We start from the raw sequence: 14,557 nt of genomic DNA on the forward strand, positions 1-14,557 counted from the left end.
TGGGGACAAACAAAAATAGAGTAAAAGACAAATTTTTACATAAAGTCAACTTTTTGTAGAACGTTACTGTAAGCTAAAGTCCGATTACTGTAATTGTCATTTCAAAGTATCTGCATTGGTTCTGAATATTTCAACCGGAAATCCTCTAGGAGCAGATTGAAAGGGTCCATACCCTATATATATATATATCTATTATATCTATATAGACCTATACTAAGGCAATGATTGGATGGTGTTCAGTAAAGTAAAGAGTGTTTACACATGTGAAGAGAAAGAGTGAAGCACTGGTGATTTAGTGTGGCATTTTGATGGGTTGTGTTTGAAGAACGAAATCAAGTTACTTCCTGTTAGATTTTTGTGTGTTAGGTAGAAAATTGAGTGTGGTGTTTTGCAAAATGTGTTTTAGTCAATTGAAAACTGAGTCAAACACTGAGAATTAGTGTATGGTTTTGCAGATTTGGTGTCGGGTTATGATGTTTAGAGGACATGTTTAGAAAATTGTGTGACAAGCAAAGATTTAGTGTGTAAGCAGTTGAAAAAAACTGTAAGACGGAAATGACTGACTACTATCAAATTACTTTGCTTTTTCCAAAGAAACGTGTGTGTGTGTGTGTGTGTGTCTCTGTGTGTGTGTGTGTGTGTGTGTGTGTGTGTGTGAACAGGGAAAAACTTGATATTGAGCTAATGGTAACTTGGGATGACACAAAAATATAGTAAAAAAGACAAGTTTTCTTATATAAAATCAACTTTTTGTAACTTTACTGAACACTAAATCCAAGTCATTTCCAAAGTATCTGCATTGGTTCTGAACATTTCAACTGGACTTCCTTAGGGCCAGATTGAAAGGGTCCATACCCATCCAAGTCATTCTATTCATATAGGCCTATACTAAGGCAACGATTGGATGGTGTTCCGTAAAGTAATGAGTGTATACACATGTGAAGAGAGAGAGTGAAGCACTGGTGAATAAGTGTGGCATTTTGATGAGTTGTGTTTGAAAAATGAAATCAAGTTACTTCCTGTTCGATTTTTGTGTGTTAGGTAGAACATTGTGTGTGGTGTTTTGCAAAATGTGTTTTTAGTCAATTGAAAACTGAGTCAAACACTGAGAATTAGTGTATGGTTTTGCAGATTTGGTGTGGGGTTATGATGTTTGGAAGACATGTTTAGAAAATTGTGTGACAAGCAAAGATTTAGTGTGTAAGCAGTTGAAAAAAACTGTACACCAATAGTATTTTTAAAGGAATACAGTTACAGTTTTTTTCAACTGCTTACACACTAAATCTTTGCTTGTCACACAATTTTCTAAACATGTCCTTTAAACATCATAACCCCACACCAAATCTGCAAAACCATACACTAATTCTCAGTGTTTGACTCAGTTTTCAATTGACTAAAACACATTTTGCAAAACACCACACACAATTTTCTACCTAACACACAAAAATCTAACAGGAAGTAACTTGATTTCGTTCTTCAAACACAACCCATCAAAATGCCACACTAAATCACCAGTGCTTCACTCTTTCTCTTCACATGTGTAAACACTCTTTACTTTACTGAACACCATCCAATCATTGCCTTAGTATAGGTCTATGAATAGATATACTCTCTATATAGGTATGGACCCTTTCAATCTGCTCCTAGAGGATTTCCGGTTGAAATATTCAGAACCAATGCAGATACTTTGAAAATTACAGTAATCGGACTTTAGCTTACAGTAATGTTCTACAAAAGTTGAAATAAATTTGTCTTTTTACTCTATTTTTGTTTGTCCCTATGTTACAGTACCATTAGCTCAATACATTTTTCTGTGCCTCCAGAAATGCCTTAGGAACGCTTACTGTAGAATTGTTTGTTTCTGCAGTTGAAAGGGTCTATAGGCCTATGAATACACTGTACACGACCCCACCACCACACACACACACACACACACACACACACACACACTTGTCTTTGGAAAAAACAAAATCAGTGTTTTCAAAACTCCATGTACACACTGTATTCTTCTTTCTTTTTTTTCTTGTTTGCTGTAAAATACTGTATTCACAACAGCAAATTATTTGGAAAAAAAAAATCACTATTTTTGGTTTCAATATTGCTTGCATTTTTACTGTGTATTTCAACTTCTCTTTGTTGATACCGTGAACTTTCACTCTTGTATGGAAATACATATAGAAAGCCTAAGACAGAAGAGCTTTAGGTTTTGAGCAACAGTGTGTACAATGATGTATCCAAAATGTCATATTATGACAAAAGTGTTTGTAATTTGATGTTGTAATGTTTGCTGGAGATTTTAAAGATGTGTGGGTTTTTTGACATTTTGAATGTTGTGTGTCATTTTGCTGGAGATGGTTTTGGGGCATTTTGCATTTTGTGTGAGCAGTTGTGGGTTTTATTGTGTGGAGTTTTGCAAAAAATAGACACAGAGTTTTGATTTAAAAACTTTATGTGTAAACAATTGACCCAAAAAACTGTGTACTACTGTCAAAAGTGAAGAACAATAATTTAATTTAAAAAAATGTGTTCACCATAACACACACCCCAGACAGAACGACATCACACAACTTCAGGTTTTTAGATTATGTCAGATGCCCCAAGCCTGAGACTCTAGCCTTTGTCATTTGTCATGCACTCATTTTGAGCACTTACTTTTGGCTTTTACCTAGATACAAATGCTGCTGATCTTTGTATGGGTATGTATAGTATTTATCTGAGTATGTAGGCATTTTGTGTCTTTTTTCTGCTTCCTCACATTTTCTACACAGGTGTTAGTTTCTTATGCGGTGGTAGCGTAGTGGGTGGGTTCCACCATTGTGCCCTTAAGCAAGGCACTTACAGTAACCCCAAGTTGCTCTGGGGACAATCTGCTATGGTAATCCCTTGTAATATAGTTGCCATATGCAAGTCACTTTGGACAACAGTGTCTGCTAAATTAATAAATGTAAATGTATGTAGACCTTTTGTCTTCTGCGGTCGACCATCCATTAACGCTAAGAGGTCAGAGTCAAGACTCTTTTTTCCTCAGCGTTCGTCATGTGGTGGAATTAGTTACCTAATGCTCTATGTTCTTGTGATAGTTTCGGGATATTTCAAGAAATCACCTTCACCTTGCACTTCATTAATTAATTATTAGTAACTATTAATTATAACTCTTAATTATAGAGTTATGGTTTATGTTTATGATGTTTGTTAATATAAACATTCATCATATCCATTGTTGATGTTTGATATTGTTATTATTATATTATTTCTATTATTATTTTGCTTAATTTGGGCTTTTCAAGTTTAAGAAAAATATATATTATTCTTAACTAATAGACATTCTATATATTCTATATTGAATACTGTTATTCAATTAGGATATATTGTAGTTTGAATATTCTTCATTCTGTAAGTGACTTTGGATAAAGGCATCTACTAAATGAGTAAATGCAAATGTAATGACATAGGCCAAACATGAAACTAAACAGTATGGCTTTCAATAAGAAGCTTTTCACTTTTCTAATGGCTATTGAAATGTTAAGTAAAACAAAATTCTCAGTAGGTCACAAACGGTTACACACAGATCCATAAAAACAGCAGCAATTAAAACAAAAAAATGTGTTTATTTCTGTTTGTGTGGCTGACATGGAATGTCAAACCATTTCAAACCTCCACCAAACATGATAAAAAATAGAAAAGTTGGAACTGATCTAATCTTCTGGGCATGTTGCTCTTGTGATCAATTATTCAAGCAAACTTTAATATAATCATGCAGAATCTGAAATATTAATTTATTTATGGGAATTTCTAATGATTTTAGCCTTTGGCAGTTTTTTTTCTTTTGTCTCCATCAACATAAAAATATTGTTGCAGAGGACACAACAATGTTAATGCTCTCTCCATACTAGAAATGTAACAAAGATTTCTAATAGACAAATAACCATATTAGTATTATTGTTCCTACTCATAATGTGCGCATCACTGTTTTTTTTTTTTTTTTTTTTCAATGAAACTAAAATGAAAACTGGTCGTGAAGTAGACCAGTAAAACTTCAAGCACAACCCACTCATCAGTGCACATGAGAAACAGTTCATGATCACAGACTGACCCTGTCTTTAAACATCACCCTGCAGTTCCATCTATTGAACAGAAGATGGCAGCACAGGTTGCTTACGTGACCTACTGAGCATTCTACTGTAGTCCCATATTACAGTGTATTACTGTTCGAGAGATTCACGTCATACTTGAAGTGAAACTGTTTGTGAGTGTTAGTTCTGTGTTTTTTATGGTCTCTTACCGCATTGTGTTTGTGTTACACTAAGTGTGTAAAATGTGTGTAAGATGAATGACTATTACATCACCTATAGATCCATATCTGCCTTTATTGTCTATCCTGGAAGTGTATCTACATCTCCATCCTGGAACATTTCTCACAGGTGACAAAATGGTGCCTGTAAGGTAAGTGTAAAGGTTAATGTAGGTTAATCGAGACTACTCTCTACTTCCCTGACAACCAGAAATCAACTGTAATACTGTAGTCATCACAGAGCAGAAACAATAACACACTTCAAATTGGATTGGGAGAGATTTTTTTCAGATATGTAAATAAAATCACTTTTTGAAATAAGATAAAGTGCATATATATTGATAGAACACACTTAAATGTGTATGCCAAATTCACTTCACAATGTTCACGTATTTGCTCTTCAAGGATGTCTTTCCTGGGTTTGCTCAGACAGCAGAGTTCATGTTAACAGTGTTTTAAACTTGTGTCAACATTGCCTACATAATGTATGTTAATGCACTAGACTTTTCTCCTCATTTATAATGCAGGCCGTGCAGACTTGGTGCTGCGTGCGTGCTAGATCCATCAGCAGGAAATACAAACACAGATGTTATTCAGATGTGCCATCAATTCAAAAAGTTAAGAGGTCTTGTGATGCTTCATTCTCTGACAACATGCCCTGCAGTCACCTCTGCAAGATAATATTTTTGAATAAGCTGTGATAATTTTCACACAGCCCCTTGGTTGGCCTCAACTCTCTTTCTTTCACATACCCCCCCACCCACACACACACATGCATACACACACATACACTCACACACGCATACATACCCTCTCCTCATTCCCTCCACTCCTTTTCAGATTTTAGGTTGCCCCTGATGCAGCAGTGTGTGTTTGTGTGTGTGTCTGTGTGTGTGTGTGTGTGTGTGCGTGTGAAAAAAAAAAGAGAGAGAGAGAGAGAGAGAGAGGGTGGGAGGAACCGAGGTAGCGAGGGATGGAGGGAGGAAGGGAGGGAGGAAAGGAGGGTGGGAGTGAGAGGCACACAGTCTAACAGAATGAGGCAGAGGACACAGACCGATGCATCTCCCCTCTGCTGCTGCTACTGCTACTGCTGCTGCCACCACCGCCGCCGCTACCACTTCTGCTGCTATCGCTGCTGTTAGTGCTTCTGCTGCTGCCGCTCTGGCACAAGGAGCAGAGCGCAGGATTCAAAACAAAACCAGACGCGGCAAGGAGACAAGGAGGAGCAGGAGGAGGAGGAGGAGGCGGAGGAGGAACATGCGGAGGACTGGCTGGCACTGAGCGCATTCATGCGGAGACGTAGCGACAGGGTACCATGGCGATGACCACAGCTTTTTTAACAAAGTGCTTAGCTGGGGACTATGACAACGCGTAAGTGTCCGTCCGCCGCTCCTGGCATGTCCTCATGTGCATGCGTGTGCGCGTCACGTTAGAGTCAGCCACTGTTCTGTTGTCCTAACCTTGCTGGCCAGAGAGAAGAGGAGGAGGAAGAAAGAGAAGGAGAGAAAGAAGCGGGGGGGTGGGGGGAGAGTTGGAGTGGGGGGTGGGGGTGGGGGGGTGCTGGTGCTGATGCTGGTGGTGGGAGGCACAAGAGGAACCCCGAACTGGGACAGTAGGAGAGAGGGAGCCCGCGGAGACCCTCCTGGAATGGGATGACCCCAAGTTTGACTTCAGACACGCACACACAGTCACACTTAACGGTAAGTCAGTTAAGTGCTCCCCCGTCAACCCCCCTCCCTTTCTTTACATTGACTTACGTTACGCAGGATGAACTGAGATCGAATGGCTCAGAATAACATTGTATATGTGTACTTGCGGGGGAAATGGGTCTGTATTGATGTGGGCTCCTGGGTCTAGTGTGGCATCGTCTCCTTCAATCTATTATGGAAATTAGACCATGAAGGGTTTCAGTGGGTGACCCAGTCAAACCTAATCCAGCTCATCATGGCTCCGTGGCCAGAGTGAGTGAGTAAGAGTGTGTGTGTGTGTGTGTGTGTATGTGTGTGTGTGTGTGTGTGTGTGTGTGTGTGTGTGTGTGTGTGTGTGTGTGTGTGAGTGATAGAGAGAGAGAGAAAAAGAGAGAGAGAGATTATGGGGGAGGTTTGTCATCTTTATTGACCATAGCATGGTGGCATTAATAAAGAGGTATGTGTGTGTGTGTGTGTGTGTGTGTGTGTGTGTGTGTGTGTGTGTGTTTATTATGGGAGGAGGGCTATCATCTTTTTTGAGCATAGCATGGTGGCATTAATAGCGAGGTGTGTGTGTGTGTGTGTGTGTGTGTGTGTGTGTGTGTGTGTGTGTGAGTTTATTATGGGAGGAGGGCTGTCATCTTTATTGAGCATAGCATGGTGGCATTAATAGGGAGAGAGACGGGGGGTCAGTGTGACATCTCCAAAGTGACGTCCAGAGCGCGGTCCGGGCAGGGAGGAATGCCGAGCTGACGTGCTGCTGGTGTTTACATCTGTGGCCTTTGCCAGGAGCAGGGAGGGGAGGGGAAGGTGAAAGCAGGGCTGCTCACTGGGACGGAGTTAATGAAGAGATGAATGTCATTTACCTACTGTACCCCGACTGCCCTTAACTTATCTGGGAGGCGGTATAGCATGACGTGTGGGGGGCCTTTGCACAGGCGAATGCACACATGCAAGCAAACACTTATGAGCTTGCATTTGTACAGTTGCACACTCCACAAAGCACATGCATATCGGATATGATTACTAATTCTACATTCTCATTTGTGTACACACACAAGCACAAGCATACACAAACTCGAGCACACACATAAACACACACACATACACACACACACACACACACACACACACACACACACACACACACACACACACACACACACACACACACACACATACACACACATCCAGAAACAGCTGTGCTTGAGTGCTGCATGTCAGTAAATTTTACATCAGTCTCTGATTAATGCCCCCTTTGTTTGGGGCTTAATGAAGTCGTTAGCGTCAATGCATAAATGATCAGCCGACGCAAGGTGGGCAGGATTAAGGGAAGGGCAGCATGCCACTGTCAGGCACACGTCCCGGGTACCAGCGGCACCACGGACAGGCAACTTGCTCGCTGTTTTGGGACTGTGTGAAGCATTTAATTATCCATCAACAACAGTATCCTGCTGTGGACACTTCCACCATAATACTGCCAACCCCTCCCACCCCTCAGAAAAATGCTGACTGGCTTTAAATGTGCAATACTGTGTGTGTGTGTGTGTGTGTGTGTGTGTGTGTGTGTGTGTGTGTGTGTGTGTGTGTGTGTGTTTTCACCACATTGCAGCGATGGGGAATCCATCACAATTATTCCACTGCTCTGTTCTTTTCTACTCTACGCTTTTCACGGGACCAGTCTCCCAGATGGCGTGGATTTACAGTACTGTAAAAAGGGACTCTGCAAACAGAGCCATGGCTCAGGTTGCTGCTAGAGGCTGGACAGGGCTATGACTTAGGGGGGATTAATAATCTTGGTTTTTTGCCAGTTCTCTTTTTCTTTTTTGTTTCCAATTAAGGTCATTGCCATTTTTTGCTGTGTTTGAATATTTTATCTTCGGGGAGGTTATGTTTCGGTAACCCAAATAGCGCATCTGTTGAATATTTCAGTGATGACTGGCAGCAGCAGTGACTGTAATATACTATAATATACACTTCCTTTTTGACAGATGCAATGATGTAGCCTGACATCATCCTCCTCCACAGCCTGCTATCCAATCGGATTGGGCCGACATGGGCAGACGGGCGGCTGACCCGACCACTCCCGTGCCGGTGCTCGGAGTGCCCGCCCTGGTTGGCGTGCGAGGATGGCGAACGGCGGCGGCGGGGGGCGAGCGGCCCGGGCCCATGGCCCAGCTGACGTGGGGTCAGTGCAGCATTGGGGTGCAGACGTCCCCCGCCATCCGCCTCCTTAAATCACAGCTGGAGTCCGCCCACCCAGACGCACACGCCGGCCAACCAAAGAGCAGCAGGGCACCCCGACTAGCCAATGGGAGTGGCCCGCACGAGGAGATGACTGAGGAGGAGTACAAACAGGGGGTGCTCAAAACCAACAAAGGGGCCTCACTAAAACACAGGGGGAACGAGGCCAAGTGCAGAAAGGGAGTGACTTTCGAAGAGCCGTTGAATGACTCTGGTAATAATGTGATGGCTAGAGTGCCCCACAGAGAGGTGCAGTGCTATGCAACGGCAATCAGGACAAACCCGCACCTGCCAGGTGGAACTGTGGGTGTGCGCGCTCTCGGGAAACGGGAGCAGAGATACACCAATGGCAGCGTGGTGGACTCGGAGCTCATCGGCGGGATCTGCAGCGAAGGGGAGGGCGACTCGGCTCCCGAGCAGCCACCGCCCAGGACGAGGGAGCCCGCCGTGGTGCATGCTGGGCAAAGGAGGACACCGCCTGGCCCGCCGCCCAGCAGGGCCCCTCCTCGGATCTGTCGGCAGTGTGGGGGGAGGCAGGCGGCGTCACCTCAGGTCAACCTCAACCCAGTGACCTCCCCCACGCTACTGTCCCCCACTGAGAGGGAGATGTGGAGCCCTCTGGCCGCCCCTTCCCCAGGCATCAGCTCAGCGCCACCGGGGCAGATAAGCAGGGAGCTCACGTACCCAATCGTGCACCACGACCCCACCCCCACGCACCTCCCCCTGCACCCCATCATTAAGATCAACAGGGACGGCAGGCCCGACGCCCAGGTCACACGGCCGGCCGTGCTTGAGCAGGAGACTCGAGTGACCAGGGTGTACCCCATCTTCGCCCCTCAGAGGGACCCCCCGCCTGCGTACGCCCCGCCCGCCTGCCCTGTCCGCGCCGTCTCGCCACCCTCCTGCGCCTCGCCTCCGCTCAAACAAATGATGACGGTCACCGTCACCCAGGAGACGAGGGCTAGCTTCACCCCCCGTCGCAGTCTGCCGCTCGCCCGGGCACCGTGCCCGGCCCGGCCCAGCACCCTCATGCTCCCGACCCTCGCCAACGGGCACGCGTCCACCTCTGAGAGTGGCGGCGCCGGCGGAGACATCGCACTCACCACCAGCAAACCTCAGCAGACAATCGCTTTAACTGACCCGCGGGCGAGCGGGCACGCGAGCCCTCCACGGACCCTGCAGTCGACCGCCGCTACTGGCTCCAAATGCACGGCCAGCCAGCAGACGGACGCAGAGCCGGTCACCAGCAAAGTGCCACCCGCAGTGTGCAGCAACACACACCCCAAGATCAGCGGCAAGCTTCACACACACAGCGACGCCCAGACTTCCACTCTGCCACTCGCGGGGTCGTCCACCGCACATCAAAACTCCTCGCGTCCCCACTGCACCCGGGATAAGAAACTTCCATGCACCCCTTATGTAAAACGAAAAGTTGGCTCCATCTCCAAAAACTCTGCTCACTGTCCACCTTCCAACGATACCAAAATGAAGCTTGTCCCAGAAATCTGCCCCTCTCAAGATAACACAGGGCCAAGTGTGAAGACACACAGTGAAAATGAACAACCCAGTGCAGCTTGCAAAATTGCTAGTAGACAAAGCATCCCTGTGAAGGACCCTTTGATCCCGAGATCCGTCGATGCGTCTCCAGCAATTCCTCTGACACACCCTGGCATCCTTTCCGTGCCTGTCACACTGAATGGGACAAACACTGACTTCAAACACAGCACAAGTACTTGCAAGTACATCCACGCCCACTGCAAACCCTCTCCCCGGCCAGAAACATGCCACAAGCCCATCCTCAAGGCAAAAGGTCTGCCCAGGCACCTCTCTGCCACCCACCGCAGCCACCACGAACCAGCCACCACCGCCACCGGCAACCACCGCCAACGCCTCCGCCAGAGGCCGTCACACCGCTAGCATGTTACCACAGCTTATATGCTCAACTCACACAGAAGTCCCAGCCTTGCATTTCTACAAGCACACAGCAGACGCACGCTGAGCCTAACCCTGACTTTACACAATGGATATTTCAACACAGAGTCAGCAGAAGAACTGGAATCATCTGTGGCAGGCACACAAACTGAACCCAGTAGGCCACACTGCTCCCCTATAGAGCACTGTCACACAGGTGAAAACGCATCCCAAACTGACCTGGGGTCAGATTGTGCGTCTGGTACCCTACCGGTGCCGAACGGTGTGTTGCCGAACGGGATGACAGGTTTGCACGCTCACCCAGAGAATGCCGCCCTGCTCATGCCATCCTTCCCAGGATGCAGTGGGGCGGCGGACCCTCAGCAGAGCCTGCTCAGTGTGGAGGCCAGCCTGCAGGCCAACCAGAAGCGGATTACAACTCTGCTCAACATCATCCAAGACCTGGAGATGAGCCACGCGCTCAGCAGAGGGTGAGAAGAAAGAGAGAGCGAGAGAGAGAGAGAGAGAGAGAGAGAGAGAGATGGAGAAGCACAAAGTGGGGCATACCCATGGGTATAGTGTGTGAGTGTGTGTATGTGAGTGTGTGTGTGTGTGAGGTGGTAAAAGGATGCATGTGTGTGTGTGTGTGCATGCATGTGTGTGTGTGTGTGTGTGTGTGTGTGTATTATTGTGTGTGTGTGTGTGTGTGTGTGTGTGTGTGTGTGTGTGTGTGCGTGCATGTGTATGTGTGTGTATGTGAGAGAGAGCGAGAGAGAGTAAATATTTATCTATGGATTTGTTTCTCACTCCCAGAAAAAAAATATAACGTTACAGTGTTCTCATCTGTTTTGTTTTCTTCAGGAGAGATTACATTTCATAGATTAAATTTAATCAATTTAAAAAAGAAATATCACAATGCACCGTGTAAGAGAAATAAGTGTGAATGACGGCTTAAGACCTTTCTTTCTTCTGTACATTCTCTGTGTGTGTTTTGTTGTGTGTGTGTGTGTGTGTGTGTGTGAAGGCGGCGATGCTTTCGTACAGGGCAGGACCTTGGAGAGTGCACTACATGCCAGGAAACTGCTTGCATCGTCTATAAGTAAGATTTGACAGGGGTGACTTTTACAGAGGATTTTATGCACGACAATCATCTAACCCAATTAGACCAACAAAGCCCCACGGTGCAAACAACTGTCACACCGTGACCCGGAGAGGGGTTTTGCTGTTTGCGCCTCAGTATGTGGAGCAAAAAATAACTTAAAGCTAAATGTATGGTCTATTTAAAGGTGCCAGGTCTTTATTTATTTATTTATTGGCAGAGTGTTTGATGACTGCTTGCTATAATAAACTGTTATTTTCCCTTGGACTTGCAGAGGACAGATCATTGATAAGTGGCTACAAGTTGTCCTCATGAATTCTCACGTAATAATTGCATAGACATACAAAATTATTTCAAGTCAAGAGAGAGTTCAAAGATACAAAATGTAGTATGACTTTTCAAATGTTGGAATGCAGTAATTAAGCAATAAAAACAGGCAAAGGGAATATAAAGTCAGCAGTCCCCTGACATTTGAACCTTAAGTGTGGGAAACAGAGGCTAATTCCTGTCCTCATTCTTCTGTTGCCTGTCTCACCCTCCAATCTGTCTCTCCTCCAGCGTGGAGTACGACTTCAGGCAACAAGAGCGGCGTTTCAAAGACTTTCTCCAGCTCTCTGACGACACCTACTATCCCTCTCCGCCCACGTTCCTACCTCCCATCCCAGACGAAAGTGACGACCTCTCCTCCCCGCCAACATTTCTACTGCCCGTCCTGTTTCCCCCCTCGGCTCTCTCGTCCCCTGGCACCCCCGAGGAGAGACTCGCTCTGAAGCCCAGGGCCAAGACTAAAAAACTCTGCAAGAAGCTCCTCTCGTGGCTGCCCAGGAAAATTAAGCAAAAGTAGCTCTTGCTCCTCCATCGCCCGCCCGCCTGCTCATCTGTCTTGGCAAGGAAAGTGCTCTAAACTGATGACGTGTTCACTGTTTTTTCATCATTCTTACTCTTAATTGTTTTTGTAATGGCAAAGATTCAAATTCAGGGAGACAGACATGAAGAGAGAGACCCCTTCTCAGGATAAAACAGGGAAAAAAATACAAACTACGGACACACTGTCTCAAATATTCTCATGCTAGCTTTATCAGCATGAATTTCCAGCCATTGATGTAAGGGCATTATCGATATAGTGGGACAATCTAATTACCTCCAGGAGAAAGGATTACCGGCAGCCCTGTCAATGTGACAGAAAGTTCCGGATTCTGATCGCCAGCAGAGTGACTTCAACTGGCTCAACATGATTTGCACAATGGATTGTGAATGGCTTTGCTTACAATCTACATATTCTTACAATCTCTGTCCACACCTTTTTGTGCTTGATATCTCCTATCCCAAAGCTACCACATCTAAAACCATGTACAGAATATCTTAAATCAGATGTAAACCAGACAATGTTTCTTCAATGCAACAGGCAGTTATCTTGACTTGTAAGCTTTTTTTAGGGTGGTGAGAAACACAATAGACTGAGATATTAATTTGCAATAGATTTGTTCATGTGTCTCCAGAGGGACTAGTCCAATACAAGGTTGGTTAGGTTTTCAGTGAGAGAATCTCAGTAGAATGGCATGAGGGACATGGGTAGAAGCAGGATGACTACACGTAATCTTTGGAATGACCTGAAGCTTGTCTATTTTAGGAAAATAAAAACACAGCCTCGAGAAGTGAGTTGTACACTGCTCATCTCTGACCAGTCATTCAGGCTCTGTGACACATGCAGACTTTCACCCCCCCCCCCCCCTTTATATTATAAACATGAACATACTGACACACGCATACAAGCACATGCATACACACACACACACACACACACACACACACACACACACACACACACACACACACACACACACACTCACACACACACACACACACCGAGAGCTCAGCACACAGTTGCACACTGTCAACACATGCGCACAGAGAAGTGCACCCCTGGCACAGCGCTGTCAGGCCTTCCTGTTTGTCTTGACACGGGGAGACAGTGTAGCCAGCTGGTCTGGGAGAGAGGGAGGAAGAGGAGAGAGAGAGAGAGAGAGAGAGAGAGAGAGAGAGAGAGAGAGAACAGGAGGGAGAGAGTGAGAAAAAACAAGAGGAGGAGGAGAGGGGAGATGGGGGAACAAAAAGAGAGAGAGAGAGAGAGAGAGAGAGAGAAAAACAGGAGGGAGAGAGAGGGGGGAGAAAGTGGGGGGCAAACAGAGAGAGAAAGACAGAGCAAGGAGGGAGATAAAGAGACAAGGAGAGAGAGAGAGAGAGAGAAACTTTCTCTCTTCATCTCCCAGGGGAGACAGAAGTCGTGCAGAAGGCCTCCAAATCCCCAAACAATATGAAGCCTTACAGGCTCTCTTAAAAGCCCTCGCAGTCAAACAGAGGCATGTTGGAGCAGACCAGTGAGGCATGACATAAAAAACACACACACGACTGTGTCAGTTTCTTTTGGACACCTGCAGACACATGAGTGTATATACACACATGCTCTCTCCATCTTTCTGTCTCTTTCACACACACACACACACACACACACACACACACACACACACACACACACACACACGCGCGCGCGCGCGCGTGCAATGCGTCTACATGATATGAGCATCAGATGAACTCGGCTGCACTCTCGCCTCTGGTAAGGTTGTCTAAGTGGATAAGACAGCACCGACAGGAACAAGCCTTTTTAGAGGCTGTTTCATCCTAACCCAGGATGTGCAAATTCAGCCAAACATCTTACTCTGGCATTTGTAACATAATGAGGACCTTTTAAATGTCATAAGCCCTCTTTGGCAACACTGCAGGCAGAGCCACTCGACTCACACGACAAAGAGCAAGTAGCACTCACGGCGACTCCACCTGCAGCCACACACACACACACACACACACATACACATACAGACAGTCAAATCCACACAAACACACACACATACACAAACACACACACACATGTATGCACAATATGCAGACTCAGTAATACACAGACAGATTCTGCATTTAACCAGAAGTCCAAAAGTGGAGATTGTGTTGATCTTGTTCAACAGCCTCTTCACTTAATTTAAAAGACAGACTTATAGCATGACAAAACCACAAATCTTGATGTGCTAAACTGAGGCCAAGATTTTAAATCCCTCAGATTTTTTCTAAATGCCTTATATATCAGGTTCTGCCATTTATGGTAACATATGACATAATGATACATGTATGCACATTGCTATTCTGTGCGAGAATGTATTATATGAGTGAGTTCTTCTGTGCAATAAGGAGCTGCAGTCATGGATAGATGGACTGAGAAGAGGGAAAGTGCAAAAGGTGCGTGTGTGTGTGTGTGTGTGTGTGTGTGTGTGT

The 14,557-nt window shown here is 45.4% G+C and overlaps 2 protein-coding genes across 2 annotated transcripts; both read left to right on the forward strand.

Annotated features, from left to right (window-relative positions):
• The first annotated feature begins 5,865 nt into the window (after positions 1-5,865).
• Positions 5,866-10,140, forward strand: LOC125309830 (proteoglycan 4-like). Its single transcript, XM_048266957.1, has 2 exons — positions 5,866-5,991; positions 7,971-10,140. The coding sequence occupies exon 2, from the start codon at positions 8,035-8,037 to the stop codon at positions 10,138-10,140; it is 2,106 nt and encodes a 701-aa protein (XP_048122914.1). The 5' UTR covers positions 5,866-5,991; positions 7,971-8,034.
• Positions 10,119-12,863, forward strand: LOC125291098 (inhibitory synaptic factor 2A-like). The gene is made up of 3 exons (XM_048237646.1): positions 10,119-10,625; positions 11,159-11,233; positions 11,792-12,863. Exons 1-3 carry the CDS (start codon positions 10,159-10,161, stop codon positions 12,075-12,077), a joined length of 828 nt encoding a protein of 275 aa, XP_048093603.1. The 5' UTR covers positions 10,119-10,158; the 3' UTR covers positions 12,078-12,863.
• Positions 12,864-14,557: the final 1,694 nt, after the last annotated feature.

Source organism: Alosa alosa, chromosome 2 (assembly GCF_017589495.1).
Source record: "Alosa alosa isolate M-15738 ecotype Scorff River chromosome 2, AALO_Geno_1.1, whole genome shotgun sequence".
NCBI lineage: Eukaryota > Metazoa > Chordata > Actinopteri > Clupeiformes > Clupeidae > Alosa > Alosa alosa.

Excerpts from the sequence above, each read along its gene's own strand:
- LOC125309830 (XM_048266957.1), top strand. The coding sequence starts at position 8,035 with ATGGGCAGACGGGCGGCTGACCCGACCACTCCCGTGCCGGTGCTCGGA.
- LOC125291098 (XM_048237646.1), top strand. The coding sequence starts at position 10,159 with ATGCTCAACTCACACAGAAGTCCCAGCCTTGCATTTCTACAAGCACAC. Across the intron at positions 10,626-11,158 it reads AGCCACGCGCTCAGCAGAGG|GCGGCGATGCTTTCGTACAG; the intron begins GTGAGAAGAAAG and ends GTGTGTGTGAAG. Across the intron at positions 11,234-11,791 it reads ACTGCTTGCATCGTCTATAA|CGTGGAGTACGACTTCAGGC; the intron begins GTAAGATTTGAC and ends TCTCTCCTCCAG.